The following is a 15,226-nucleotide window of genomic DNA, read 5'->3' as shown; positions in this document are numbered from 1 at the left end:
AATTAATTAATTTCTCTAGTTGGTTAGGCCTGTGGCATTGCTTTGCTGTCTAAGAATATGATGTGAAAGACCAAGAGTAATCTTGTTTCCCCCATATGAATCTGATTTTAATATTTTACTTTTCCAATCTATATAAAATAGAACTTAGAAAATTAAAGCTGTAACTATTACTGATAAATCCTACCTTAAGAACACTTATTATGTAAATACGAACATGTAAAATAGATATATGGAAGAGTAATTGGATACAAAACAGTTCTTTCTCACATTTCCTCTAAATAGTTATCTCAGAGTTTTCAACCATGACTTAATTAGAATTTTTTCAAAAATATTTCTGTTGTATAAAGCATAATGTTTCTGTACTTTACCAGCTTTAATTCTCCCTGGAACTAGGTAGGAGTTTATGTAAATATAAATTTAATACCTCCATATTAAAGATTTGTCTATTCAGTATGTACTGGGGTTAACTTATTTCTTACAATCTCTCTTCCTTTGACACATCTTTTGCTTTTATTCAGAATTGCCTTTCTCTTCCATGTATTACAGTTGTTTTCTATAATAAACCTAGATGGGAAGGGACTTTGATACATGAAGACTGACTGGTTGAGAAAAGAGAGAATGGTCAGAAGTGTTAAAGGCAGGAATACGGCAGGGAGTCGGGAAGAGTAATTACATTCACAAATGATGTATCCTTAGGGAAGAGAAATATTTAATATGTAGGCCACAAAACCTAAGCATAATGTTTTAAACCCTTTTATTGACCCTTGTCCATATTCCAGAATTGTGAGACAGTGCTTATAAATTTTCTCTTCAGATTGAGGGTGAGCTAGTTCTTTTTTAGCTTTGTGTTATCTATTAATTTGTGATGTGCTGTTGCCTTTTGTAAAATGGAGTGAAGGAACAAAAGAACTGTTTAATATTAAGGATGATGGAATTTGAAGGTGGACAATTTTTTCAATTTCTCTTGAATCAGTTCTTTGTAGTGGTCTTACTACTGTGATTGTAAATACTAATATAACAGTGACACCCATGTTTGAAGGAGGATAGGATGGTTTATTGCCTCTTCAGTTTTACAGCTTTTCTCCATTAGCGTTTGTAATTGAAAGGTAAGGAGAGGTATTTAGGAGAATAATTGCTGATATTATTGGCTCCTGTTTAATTTGATGCTCTTTGGACATAGCCTTATTGAAACTCTACTAAGTGGTCATGATATGACTTGTATAATGCATAAAATATATATTATCTTGCTCTGCTCTACTACTGAAAATGTGTAAATGGTTTCCATTAAATTTATAATTAAATAATACTATTCCTATTATTGAAATGTTTTCTAAAATTGCCTCCAGTTATTTTGTGATTTTCTCTTGATTTTCATTTTTAGATCAAAGTATATTGAGGCAGTTTAAGAAGAACTGAGCCTACAAGTACATGTTTATTATATAAGTAGTTGAAATAGCTAAATGAAAGTGAACAAATACGAGTATGATGAATAAAACAAAAATTTTGTGAGTAGAATTTGGTAGAATTTGAGGAATCAAATATTTTTGTTCTTGTATATTGAACACTTCTATAATTTTTATTTGTTTATTAATTGGAATTGGTTTCAATATCTATTATTTGGTTAGCCCATAAATAAGAAAGCATTGTAACTCAGATTTTGTAGGTAGTATGTTTATTTACTGTCCATACATTTCAGTGTATTTGCACCTGAAAGCCCTTGGATTGCAGTTACAGATAGGCATCTTTTGTTTGTTTGTTTTTTTGAGGGGAGAGGTAACTAGGTTTATTCATTTATTTATTTTTAGAGGAGGTACTGGGAATTGAACCTAGGACCTTGTGCATGCTAAGCAAGCACTCTACTGCTTGAGCTGTACCCTCCCCCAGGATTGTGGTTATAGAGTTGAGCATAGTACACCCTTTTAGGAAAATTTTTTCTTTGTTATCATGCTTGGTATTATCAAAATTGTCATTCATATAAGGATACTAAAACTGTTCGATGAAATATTGATGTGGGACAGTGTATCTGCAGGGTAGTTTTACCCATTTGTTAATTGTAGTGATTTATTCTATGAAGTAGAGTTCTCAGTGTTACACCAAAGTTATGAAACTTGATGTCATTAACAGTGGGACCTCCTGGCATTATGTACTCCTGATGTGATGTAACTTTAGTGACTTACCTAACGTGTTTAACCTGAATCTAATCAGACCATGAGGTTTAGGTTCCAGCTTAACAGAAAAATACAGTAACTAGAACAAGTTACCTCACTAAGACATAATCAGATCAACAATATGGAACATTTTGTAAGGCAACTGGCCATTTTCTTTAAAAAAAACAGTGTTATGGGAAATAGAAATGATGTATATGGAGTGTGAAGAGGAAATAGTTTTAGAATAAAGAGACTAAAGTAATGTAATAATCATGCTGTAATCTATGAGCCTTTTTTTGGGCCTGGTTGAGTAAAACAAGCTGTGAAAGACAGGGGCAGTTGTGGAAATTTGAATACAAATTGGGTATTAGCTGGTATGAGGGAATTGTTTATTTTTTCTTGGTGTGATGATTGTATTGAAGTTGGAGAATGTCCTTATTTGTAAGAAATGCTGAAGTATGTAGAGGCGGAGTTATGATGTTCAACCGAAACAAAATGACTTGTAATGAGTAATAGCTATCTGTTTTGGTCAGTCTGCCTAAAGGTGGGTATAACTGCCTGTCCAGGAATTAATTTGGATGTTGAGACAGATGACACAATGCTCTCAATGAATATAAGTAAAGTTTATTTGGGACTCAAAATAAACTAGATATTCCCAGGAGAGGGAGGGCTTATGTAGGGATTTAATTAATGGGGGAGCAAGCAGAAATAGGGGAGCTGAGGAAGATGAATGTGGAGGCTTGGACTTTTATTGTGATTAAGAGGTAAAAAATGGAACCATCCTCTTTATTAGACTAACTGTAGGTAAATACGGCAAGCGGGATGAAATATTAACAATTGTGGAATATACGTGATGAGTATATGGGTGTTCATTATTCTATTCAATTCATATGTGTGTTTGAAATTTTTCATAACAGAAAATATTTACATTTAAATTTAAGAAAGTTTTAGAGTTACGTGATTATTTCCATTTTAGCAACCAAAGGACACAATGAGGTTAGATGAAACAATGCTGGTCAAACAGTTGCTGCCAGAAATCTGCCATTTTCTTCACACCTGTCGTGAAGGAAACCAACATGCAGCTGAACTTCGGAATTCTGCCTCTGGGGTTTTATTTTCTCTCAGTTGTAACAACTTCAATGCAGTCTTCAGTCGCATTTCTACCAGGTTAGTGTATAAATCTACATAGGACTGTTGTAAGTAATAGAAATGTTACCTACATAAAAATAAACATTTGACAGGAATGAGTTTAACCTGGGCTTTTGTTGGAATTTTATGCATTGATTTCTTTAAAATTTTTATTACGTAATATTGTGATATTGGTGGGCACAATTAAATAAGTACTGTTATAAACCTGAAAGCCTAAATTTTAAGGAAAAAATCACCTAACCAGTCTTTTTTTTTTTAAACACTAGGTATGAATTTCTGGTTTAGCTTTTTCACATATTATTCCTTTAATTAAATTAGCCTATCAGATAGAATAATTGATGAGTAGTCAGAATTCTAATGATCTTTCAGTTCTGATTCTTATCACAAGATTCTCAGTTACAAAAACAAAAGCACCAGCAATCTGGAAGCACAAGGAAGTGATTAATTGCAAAGTAGAATTTTCTAGAAAGTAGATTGTGTTTTAAGTGTATGAATTGTAAAAGCTCCCATTTGTTGAGCATGTACAACATATGCTATGTGGTTTTATCCTCTGAGTATCTCTGAAATGTAGGTGATACTTTCCCCATTTTACAGGTAAGCAAACTAATACTCAAAAAGTAATCAAGGTAATATGCCAAATAGTGGAGAACCCAAACTTTCTAAGTCAGACTGGCTTCAGAGTCTGTTTCATTATACCAGGCTGCTTCCCTATACTTCTATTTTAGCCATATTTTGATGAAATCCTTTTTATAATATACACTCCTGTGCTTTAAAATTATATAATTTAAGCTTATACTGATGATTAGAAATCATCACATGATCATTTGTTGTGATATGCTACAGATGGAGAAATTGGTGTCCATCGTGCTATATGGAATAGGATGGTAGCAAGTAACTCTGGAACCTAATTTCATGCAAATGATTTGCCTTTCTCATGCAGGTGGAGTCAAATGGGTCCTTAATTATGACTGGGAAATATAAATCACCTAGTGATTCAGTGGATCAAGACTAATACAGAATATAGAAAACCAATCTTCTTTGTTTATTGGTTACCTGCATCTTTTGGTTTGTCTGTGTTGTGTGAACAGTGGACTTCCATTAGTCAGTTTAGTTCATTCTTAATGTGACAGATGTGAATGAGAACGTACATCATAATTTGAGAATTTGTGCTATGGTGTTCGGGGGGAATTGGCTGACTATAAAATCCTGCAATCGTTTTAATAAAAAAAATGACATTTCTGTAATCATGATGATGCTACGCAGCAACATTCTTTAACAAGCTTTCATTAGAATTCCTGATACAAAGAAAATTATAATTTTATTTAATGTTATAATATGATTGATAATGTTGGGTAATGATTGTACAGTAAAATAATGTCTTCATGAAATCTTTTGAGTGATAACATTTCATATTCTGAGTAATAACACACTGGTTGAAATAGCAAGGTGACAAACACCTAGGTGTAGCAGGAGGCGTGAAAATTATAAAAAAACAAAAAACAAAAAACACCTCCTTCTTTGTTTAAGTGACTGCTAGTCTTAGTGTTTGAAATCTTACATTGAAGGTAGAAAATGATCAAATGAATAAAATGTTTTTTTAGTTTATCCAAGCATGAATTGCTTTAATAAAGCACAGCAAATGTGCCACCTCTGAAAACTCTAAAATTCTTCTAGTCACCAAAGGTTTTATTTTGCAGCATTAGCACGTGTAAAAATAGACAACTTTTGTGTATTTCCTGAATCTAGTTCACTGTTTCCAGAATAGAAGTTAAGTATCTCCAGAATAAGCCAGTTTCTGTAGCTTTCAGGGGACAGACTGCTCAGAAATGAGATCTATGAAATTCATGTTTTAGACAAGTGCATTTGCTCTTTGCTTTAGCTTGTGCTAGAAATAGGAGCTGATCTTATTAGAGGGCCACTCATCTAAAAGACCATTATGATGGCTTAATTTAGAGGGGATTATCTTATGACACTACTGTCAGAGCATTAGGTGACTTAAAATATGCTAGAGACCAGAATGGAAGTTCTTTCTGAAGATTGATTTTATACCTAGTATGTAATAGATAAGTCAATGTCATGAAAATTTGTTGTGCTTGACTGTTCTACCTGTCCACAGATATTTCTCTTTTAGGATTACCATTAGCTTATGATATTTCTGTCCTTTGCTCTTCTTTAAAGGAATAATACGAGTTACAGATCTTAAGATAACTTTTTTATTCTGCTGAAGTATACCATGTTCTGTGGCTCATATTACTCTTTTTTTTTTAACATTTTTTATTGATTCATAATCATTTTACAGTGTTGTGTCAAATTCCAGTGTTCAGCACAATTTTTCAGTCATTCATGGACATATACACACTCATTGTCACATTTTTTTCTCTGTGATTTATCATAACATCATATTACTCTTTTATGTAGAAGATTAGCTTCTTTCTCCACAGAATTACTATACAAGGCACTGGATCTAATTGTTTTGTAGTGGGAGGGTCCTTAGGAATATCTAATTTGACATATCACCAGAAGCAGAAGACTCTGCCTTTGAAAGTTCTATTTGATTCTTTTACACATCTGCTAGGGTTTTTTTTTTTTTTAATGGTTTCTTATTCCTTTTAATAGTTTAAAATTTCTTCCTATATGTCTAATTATTTAAAACATACTTATTTTATATTCTCTTTAAGATTGTTAAATGATTTCATATGGTTTGTATGTGCCAACTCTCATTCATAGTAAATTGTTTCTGATTTGTAAACTTTGATTGCAGATTTATCTTTAGTACAGTCTGTATTTTCTTTGGGAATCTCATGTAGCCTGGGGCTGTGGGAGTAGTCTCGTGATGGTTTGCATTTGCTTTTGCAAAGTGTCCAGTTGTAGACCTATATTTTTGTTAATTTCTCAGCCCTAGATTGTATGGGTAATACAAATGTGGGCCTCAAACCCTTATGAGGTGTCAGCCCTGGGTGACTTTTTCCTGTACCAAAGGAAAACTTAGGCAGAGCAAAGAGACTTCTTATGCTGGTAGTTTTTTTTTTCCTTCCTCTCTTCCCTCTGTCTCTCTGTGTCTCTTTCTTTTTTGGGAAGTGCATAGCTCTTTCTAGCCATGTTTTATGCAGGGGCCCTGGTTCTGCTTCCTGAATTATTAAAGTATAAGGCTTTGTATCCAGTCTCATGTAGATGTGAACCCCAAACCCCTAGGTTAAGGAGAGAAAAAAAAAGTTAACCAACACTCACTCTTCCTTTGTTGGCCAGATCATGCCTTCAAAACTATCTCTGGATTTCAGTTTCCTTTACATTTCTAGACTTGGATGGGTAGATAGTATTTGTTTCACTTTATTTTTGTATATTTTAAATATCTTTTTGTTGTTCAGTTTACCTAGTCTTTCTAGATATTTTAGTGATAGGTTTTCCACTTCATTTCTTTTGCCCAGACAACCCATTTATTTGATTTCTGTGCTTTATAAATGACATTTAACCTTTACAAAATGCCCCTTCCCTATGAACTAGACTATAAAGAGAAATAGACTTTTCTTCCATTTTTTTCACAATCACAAGAGTTAGCTTTTCAAAAGTTAGTGTTGCTGATTTACTAAGTTGTGTTTCCTACGGAGTCATATTCCATATTTTTAGCTCTTTGCAGCAGTTGTGGAATTTTTAGCATGTAAATCAGTTTTTAGGACCTTCTCATTTCCAGTGTGAACTGCTAAGCTTTTTTCACCCTGATGATAAGAACATTAGTGTAAGTGCTTAGGATAGTTTTAATGTTAGCTGTACATCTGTAGGCTAAAGTGAGTGAAAGAGGAATTTGAGAAGGAAGAAATAGCATTGATTTCATTATTTAGTAACTGAAGGTTTAGTGTGATGATTAATGTCAATTTTTAATATATTAAAATTGTTACAGTTTGAGCTAATATTACAAATAAGGTCATGTAATTTGTGCTTCTTCACCACCTCTCCCTCTGCATTTGTGAAAATTAGTAATTCTATTCTGTTGCTTACATTTTCTTAATATCTATGAATTGAAATAATCATGCCTCATTAGGAAACACACTTTGGTAAATTAGCAGTACCAATTTTTGAAAAGCTAACCTCTGGTCGTTAATGAAAAATGGAAGAAAACTTTAACCTCTTCATTTAGACTTCAGTAAATTTCTTTGTGAGTTTAAAAACTTCTGTATTTTGGTTGTGTTAAATTTTTCTAGATTTGTATCTAGATTCTAGATACAAGATTACACTGTATAGCACAGGGAAATATACACAAAATGTTATGATAAATCACAGAGAAAAAAATGTGACAATGAGTGTGTATATGTCCATGTATGACTGAAAAATTGTACTGAACACTGGAATTTGACACAACACTGTAAAATGATTATGAATCAATAAAAATGTAAAAAAAAATTTTTTTTCTACATTTTTGGTAACTTCATATTTAATAAGAGGGAAATTTGGGGTTTAGAAAGATTCTTGTCATTACAAGCTTAAGTTCTACTGTGAGAGGAGGGATATTAATCAAATAATCACATAAACACATGTACAGACTGTGAAAAGTGCCGTGAAGAAGGCTTACTCTTTTTTAATACAAAGTAAATGTAGCCTGTGAATGTAGATAAAATGGCATTCATATTTCTGAAGACTAATTGATGTGAATAGAAGTTAATGAAATTTGTCTTTAACTTACAATTTGAAATATAATTATGTTATAGAAAAATTTTAAAAATACATGTAGCAGGGAGAAAGTATTTCAGATACCCATACATCTCTTACTGTACTTTGGCAGTTATCAGCATGCTGATTCTTTTTTTTTTTTATTGAATAACTGTGTATTTAATGTGTACAATATGATGATTTGACATACATTGTGAAGTTTACTAGGTTATCATAGTTTCTTTCATCATATCCCCTGTATCAGTTATGTTCCATTATATCTTCATAAGAAAAATTTATTCTCTTTTATATGTGTATTTTCTCTTAAAAACTCATCTTTACAGTAAGAAGAATGTTGAATTCAGAATTTTGGACTATCCTATGATTTCAGTTGATAAATTATTTTTGGTTTTTACTTTTTAGGTTACAGGAATTAACTGTTTGTTCAGAAGACAATGTTGATGTTCATGATATAGAATTGTTACAGTATATCAATGTGGATTGTGCAAAATTAAAACGACTCCTGAAGGGTACGTTCAAATGTATGATATATCTGAAATTAATTAATGTGGGTGAAAAACCAGAATTTTGGATTTATTAATTATATTGTGTTGAGCTAGGACATCAAAATGGATTTTATAATGCAAATGTTTTGTGAAATGGCCAATGATACTTTATGGTTCAGTAATTTTTAAACCTTTGAAAACAATACAGTAGAGAGAAAATGAGTATCTTAAATCTTGGCAATGGAAAGTTTTGCTCAACTACAATTTTTGCTTTTAATAAAGACAATCTAAGAATGCTGTTACTTAATTTTTCTAGAATTTCATCTCTTAAAGATAGCTGTAAGTTACAGAAGGTGTTTGTTTTGCTGTTGCAGTGCTAAAAGTAGATGGTTTAGCAGGATATAAAAGTTTCATTGCAGAATGGAGCCAGAAGACTGCTTTTACAATGAAAGGAGAAACTGAGTTAGGAATCTCATTTCTGACATTCTGTGTTCAGATCTGTTACTGACTGACTGACTTTACAGCATTACAAAGTCTTTTACTCTTTCAGTGACTAGTTTTGCTTCTTTGTAGAACATGTCAATAGTAGTCACACGTGAGGATATTATAATGTGTGATTTTAAGGCTTTGGAGAGTGCTTTACATGATTATGTTGATTGAAATAAACTATCAGAAGAAACTGAGAGAACTTTTGTGATAAGCAGTAATGTAGTAATATAAATTAAGTATCAGTAAGTATTATTAATAAGATGAGTATAAATACCTAAATTCATTTCACAAAAATTGTTTTAGTTTTATGTAATGTTGGATTCTAGCTAATTTAAATGTGAAACCTTATAGTATATGATTTTCACTTTTTTTTACTTTGTATATTGATTAAAGAATTGTCAATAATGTTTTTTAATGTCTGACCTAAGAGGAAATTTAGTTGTATTAACTTTGAAAACCTCAATAGTTCTGCAGTGTAATTTTCAAAGTACCGTGTTTGGTTTTCTATGGTGAAAGGAATGGAAACTTCCTGTAATAGGAATAGTAAAAGTAGTAATGTGTTTTAAATTGAGTTCAGCAGCATTTGTTGAGAAACTATTCAAGAAACCATGCTAAGTGCTAGGCTTACAAAGGTTAATAAAATGTTGAATCTCTCCCTATGGAGCATATGGAGTAGTTTATGGAAGGTATATTATTATCAGATTATTTGCAAAGCAATGTGACAGAGACAGACAGAGTAGAATAAAGTGAGAGAAGAAGTATGTATGTATGTGTTTGGGGGTGGGAGATGTTAAAAGGAAAAGAGCAAGATTTGGAGGTACAAAAGTAGGTCCGGTCATATCAATAAAAACATAGTAATGTTTATGGCACTTTCAGTATGTGCCCTACATCATGCTATGCAGTTTACATGCTTTTTCTTTTCGTCCTCAAAATAATTCTGTGAAACAGATAATTATTATTACCATCCCCTATATAGATAAGGAAACTGAGGCTTAAGTAACATTTCCAAGGTCATATCGCTAGGGAGTGGCAGGATAAAGATTCAGTTCACATCTGCGCATTTCTAGAGCCAGAGTACTTTACTGCTACCATGTTTTGCTTATGGGCTGTGAGGCTTTAATTAGTGGCCATGGGAAGTGATGAAAAGGCTTTTGGGTGGGAATTACCTTGATCAGTATTTTACTTTGGATGTACCACTTTACTTGAAATTTGCAGGATGATTTGATAGAAAGTTACATGAACTTCTGGAACCTAGTTGTTTAGTAATGTGAGTGAGAAATAAGGGTAGTAGAAGTCTGGATAGAATGTGGTAATTTGATATGGTATTTAGGAAGTAGAATACATGGCCTTTGAGTAGAATACATTGCATAGTTTTTGGTGATTGATTTAGGTATGTGAGGTTAAAGGGAAGTATCACCTAGTATTACAGAGCAAGCTGCTTAAAGCGGGAAAGGAAGGGTTGATGGGGAAAAGAGAGGGACCAGGAAAATAAATTCAGTTCTAGATCTATTGAGTTTTAGGTATCAGTAGGAGATCCAAGCAGAAACATATAGAACTGGTGTAATAAAATGTTTATGCATTGGAATTGAAAATAAATTACTGTGTATAACACATTTAAGATGTCATAAAGGTAAAGTAGATGAATACAGGAAGGCAAAAGGATTGAGAGCACTGTGAAGTGTAATGCTATTATTTGGAAATCAAAGAAGAGTTAGAGCAAAGAAGGTTGGGAAGATATATTTTAAAACTGACTTGAAGAGCAAGGTACTCATTTGCAAGTCCAGAAAAAATTGACTTTTAAAAGATTATTTAGACAATTTTATAACTTGAAGACTTTATCTTAGAAAGATATTTATATAAATGTAGTAAGTACCTGTATCCTTTCATTGAAAGTCCATAGGGCAAGTTCTCTGCCAAAATAGTTTATAAAAGGAGCATTTTTTCCATATATAAACCTTTTTGTAGATGTAGACAGTAAATTTATAGAAGAGGTTAAAATATCTAATATATCTGGAGAAATGTTTAATCTTGTTTTAAAAATGCAGTCTACTATTTTGAGCAGTCAAATTAGAATAAAAGAAATGAACACATTTAATGGTGGCAAGGATGTGATAAGGGCACATTCATATGCTGCTTGGTGGTTGTGGCCTTTGGCCCAACCCTTCTGAAAACTAGCTTGGCAAAATTTATCAAGAACATTAAAAAATCATCTCTTGGACTGGATAATTCTGTTTCCAGATATTTATGTACTTTAAATAATCAGTAATGTGGAAAGATTTGGCTATAAAAAGTATTTATTAGTGTTATTTATAATGGTGAAATATTGGAAATATCTTAAATGTACGATTGGAAAATGTTTAAATAACCAGTGACTTAAATATTCTGAGAGACATCAAAGCATAAAGCCCAATTCAGTCATTTATTAGATCTGTAATCTCATAAACACAGTTGGTTCATTTGTAATATCTGAATGCATTAAGATTTTGAAAGAATTAAATTTATAAGATTGAAAATACCTGGCATGTTGTAATTGTTCAAGTAATAGTTACTATTAAATATAAAGCCATCAAATATATGTATGAGAATTCTTGCTGACATGGAAGAAATTGAGGAGACAATGTGAAATGAAAAGAACAGGTTTAATGTAGTCTGTCTAATGTCAGTTATGGTAAATATGTTTGTCTTATACATGCATATGAAAAGGGAAGGAAGAAAATTCACCGAACTGTTAACTGTGATTGTCCCTGAATGGTAGAATCCTGGATAATGTTTTAAATTTCCCTGAGATTGTTGTGTATTTTTAAGATTTTCTACAACAACCATGTATTTTATATTTGTACATTTAAGAAAAATACAGTTATTACTAGAAACAAAACAAAGGAAAAAACTCACAACAGCCTTTGAAAATCAGGGCTTCTTACTGAGTTTTGTCTTGAGTAGACAGTGAGTTTTTGGTTTATATTAATTATCTTTACATTGCTTAAAAATAATACTGGAACAAAAGTTTGTATGTAAAAGTAAATTTATTTTTACTAGTAGCTCTGAATTGTATTTGTGTTAACTAATAAATCTAGAGTTAATTATGAAACTTTTTTTCCCCAGAAACAGCATTTAAATTTAAAGCCCTAAAGAAGGTTGCACAGTTAGCAGTTATAAATAGCCTGGAAAAAGTAAGTTATAACTTCTGTGGTATTAAAGTTTTGTTAATTTTTGGTTATAAATGTTGCTGTCTTCCGTGTTTTGAATCAAAAAGTTATGACTTGAGTGATAATTTCACATTAATTTTTAGGAAAAATGCACTGCGATATTCTTGTGAAGGAAGTTAGTAGTTTGTGATATAATTGGAGCCATATGACATTTTATTAGTATATTAAGAAAATAGCACATAAAAACATCTGTTTTGTTATTTGTAGGCATTTTGGAACTGGGTAGAAAATTATCCAGATGAATTTACAAAGCTATACCAGATTCCACAGACTGATATGGCTGGTAAGGATAAGATTGTTTTGTTTTTGCTTTTGTTTTTTAAACTCTTACTTATGAGATAAAAACCTATCATTTCCAAGTTACTTTTGTTATAATGGTGCTTTTAATCATTTCAACATATGTTGAACAACAAAATAGGAAATCGTATTTTCCTCCTATATTTCTGAATTACCCCTAAGCCTTTTTCCTTTCCTTTGAACAAATAGATTAAGTTTGAAATGAAGCTCTGATCTCTAATTAGACTTGTGGGTTGGATATTGATGGCTCTTTGTTATAGAGACGCACTTTTTGTGCTCTGAGGCTTTATTTTGTATTTAGAGAGATGTGTTTAAAGTAGGCATATCCTCACTTGGAATTCTCAAGACACAACTGCAAGGCAGAGAATAGAGACTCCTGGAGAGCTCTTGTGATTCCCTTTTGGAAGCTGTTCAGTCTTACTTCTTGGTCACATTACACTTTGCATAAGGCCCTGCACATTGAGACTAAACACAAGTCTGGCCGTTCTAAAATGTGAACTTTTCTAGAATGGATCAAGATAGCTCTTCCAATACATAGGCAGTGTAACATTGCTTGTCGAAAGGACACAAATGAACTTATCTACAAAACAGAAACAGACTCACAGATATAGAGAACAAACTTATGATTACCAGGGGTTAAAGAAGGTGGGAAGGAATCAATTGGGAATTTGAAAGTTGCACTTCTTGGGGAGTGATGGAAATGTTAGCTCTCTTGATTATGGTAGTGGTTTCATGGGTATATGCAGCTATCAAAATTCATCAAATTGTATATCTAAAATATGTGTAGTTTACTGTACCGGAACCATACTACAATAAAAGTGTTAAAAAAAAAAAAACAGCAAAAAAACCCATTGCTTGCCAGTTTACCTGAATGAATTTGTTGAGTTAAGTGAACTTCCAAGTTTATCTTGAAAATGTAGCCTTTAGCTTTTGGGGTAGTGCCAACTTTTAATTTAACGCCAGAGATTTCTTCTCATTTAATAATATCATTTAATATTTATATTTTTCACATAGAGTGTGCAGAAAAACTGTTTGACTTGGTAGATGGTTTTGCTGAAAGCACCAAACGTAAAGCAGCAGTTTGGCCACTACAGATCATTCTCCTTATCTTGTGTCCAGAAATAATCCAGGATATATCCAAGGATGTGGTTGATGAAAACAACATGAATAAGGTGAGGGCAAAGTAATTTCCACTATGTCCAGATGGGATGCAATTTATTTTACTCAAGATGTATATTACTTTAAGCTTAGTAAGCACGTCATTTCAGGGGACCATTTCTGGTTGCATCATTGTAGGTTTTTTTGTTTGCTGGCCTTAGCAGAGACACACTTGGACATAAAATTAGTTGGAGGAAAAGTATATCAGTGATAACATTCATTGATGAAAGATTTAAAACAGTCCCTTAGTTGCATTCTTTTACCACAGAAGACTAAATAATACTTCTGTCAGTATTAAACATAATTTTTTCCTCTAATAATCAATGCAAGCATTACCCTACTAAAATTCATCATTTTTGTGTTGTTTTTGCATGTACTTAGGTTTGTGTCCACTTGGTACTAATGAAATTGTCTAGTGACTCATTTTAGGTATTTTAGAATAGTTTTCATAGAATTTTATTAGGAAAGCAGGGTACCACATATGCCATCTCTAGTGAAACTGGCACTGTAACAACTGATAATTCTAAGGGGCACTTACAAGTTTTTAAAGATGAGAGCGGGGTATTTAATCTCATTATTTTATTTGAATTTCTATATGTGGTTTGTTTTGATAATACATTTTTATAATATAAATATTAAAAAATTTATATATTTTTGCCCCTTTGGAAGAAATACTCTTAGCTGAATAAACATGAAATGGGCTCCTGCATGACTTGCCTGTGGATGGAGATGTTCAAAATTAGCTGAAATGATTTAATACTTTGTAGAAATACTGAATAGGGAGTTTTTGCATTGACTGGTAAATATATGAACTAGATAATCCTTGGGAGTCTGTGATTCTGTGGTACTCCACTTAGGTTTATATCCCAGCTTGTCCATTATGAGGACATCTATTTTCATGCTTAGTTATTTTGGAGTCCTTCAAAATAGTATGTATTTTATTGCTTCTCTTTATTGGGAAAATGCACATAAGTAAAAAGCCTAAGTGAATTTGTATTTTAATAATCATAACTACATCTTTCCAAATGTTCATTGGTCATTTGTATATGTTTTGTGAATTGCTCATTTTTCTATTAATTTGTCTTTTGTTGATTTGTAGAGTGTGTGTGTACATTTTTTACTTGGTCTCTCTTTTTAAACGTTGTTTATGGGTTTTTGTTTTTGCTATTTATGTATGTAAAATTTGTATGAAGTCAACTCACTCTTTTTCTTTTTGTTTCCTAGTTTTTTGCATCAGACCTCTCTCCCCCAAGATTTTATTTATTCATTTTATTGAGATACAATTCACATACTATAAAATTCACCCTTTAAAAGTATACAGTTAAGTGATTTTTAGTATACTCTCAAAGTTGTGCAATCATTATCACTGTCTAGTTCCAGAATATTTTCGTTGTCCCCAAAAGAAACCCTGTACCTGTTAGCAGTCACTCCTTATTCCTCTCTAACCCCATCCCCTGGCAACCACTAATCTACTTTCTGTCCCTATGTATTTGCCTGTTCTGGACATTTTGTATAAATGGAATTATACAGTATGTGACGTTCGTATCTGGCACTTCCCAAGATTTTTGAAATAGGCTTTTATATTTTTCTCTAGCACTTTTTCTAGGTTAAAGAATTTCAATCTTTAAATCTT

General features: G+C 32.2%; 1 protein-coding gene across 6 annotated transcripts in view; it reads left to right on the top strand.

Moving 5' to 3' along the window:
• The window catches only part of NF1 (neurofibromin 1), a 219,296-nt gene that overhangs the window by 48,895 nt on the left and 155,175 nt on the right, over nt 1–15,226 (top strand). For all 6 annotated transcript variants that reach the window (XR_012059675.1, XM_072938963.1, XM_072938962.1 and 3 more), the window contains exons 4-8: nt 3,124–3,314; nt 8,361–8,467; nt 12,035–12,102; nt 12,346–12,421; nt 13,450–13,607. Coding sequence is in view for 5 of the 6 variants with exons in the window: in XM_072938963.1 (XP_072795064.1) it covers nt 3,124–3,314; nt 8,361–8,467; nt 12,035–12,102; nt 12,346–12,421; nt 13,450–13,607 (600 nt within the window). In the remaining variant the exon portion in view is untranslated. The remainder of the gene's footprint in view (nt 1–3,123; nt 3,315–8,360; nt 8,468–12,034; nt 12,103–12,345; nt 12,422–13,449; nt 13,608–15,226) is intronic.

The sequence above is a fragment of the Vicugna pacos genome, chromosome 16 (assembly GCF_048564905.1).
Source record: "Vicugna pacos chromosome 16, VicPac4, whole genome shotgun sequence".
NCBI lineage: Eukaryota > Metazoa > Chordata > Mammalia > Artiodactyla > Camelidae > Vicugna > Vicugna pacos.
Note: the sequence above shows the minus strand (reverse complement) of the source record. Positions and strands in the feature narration are given on the sequence as shown.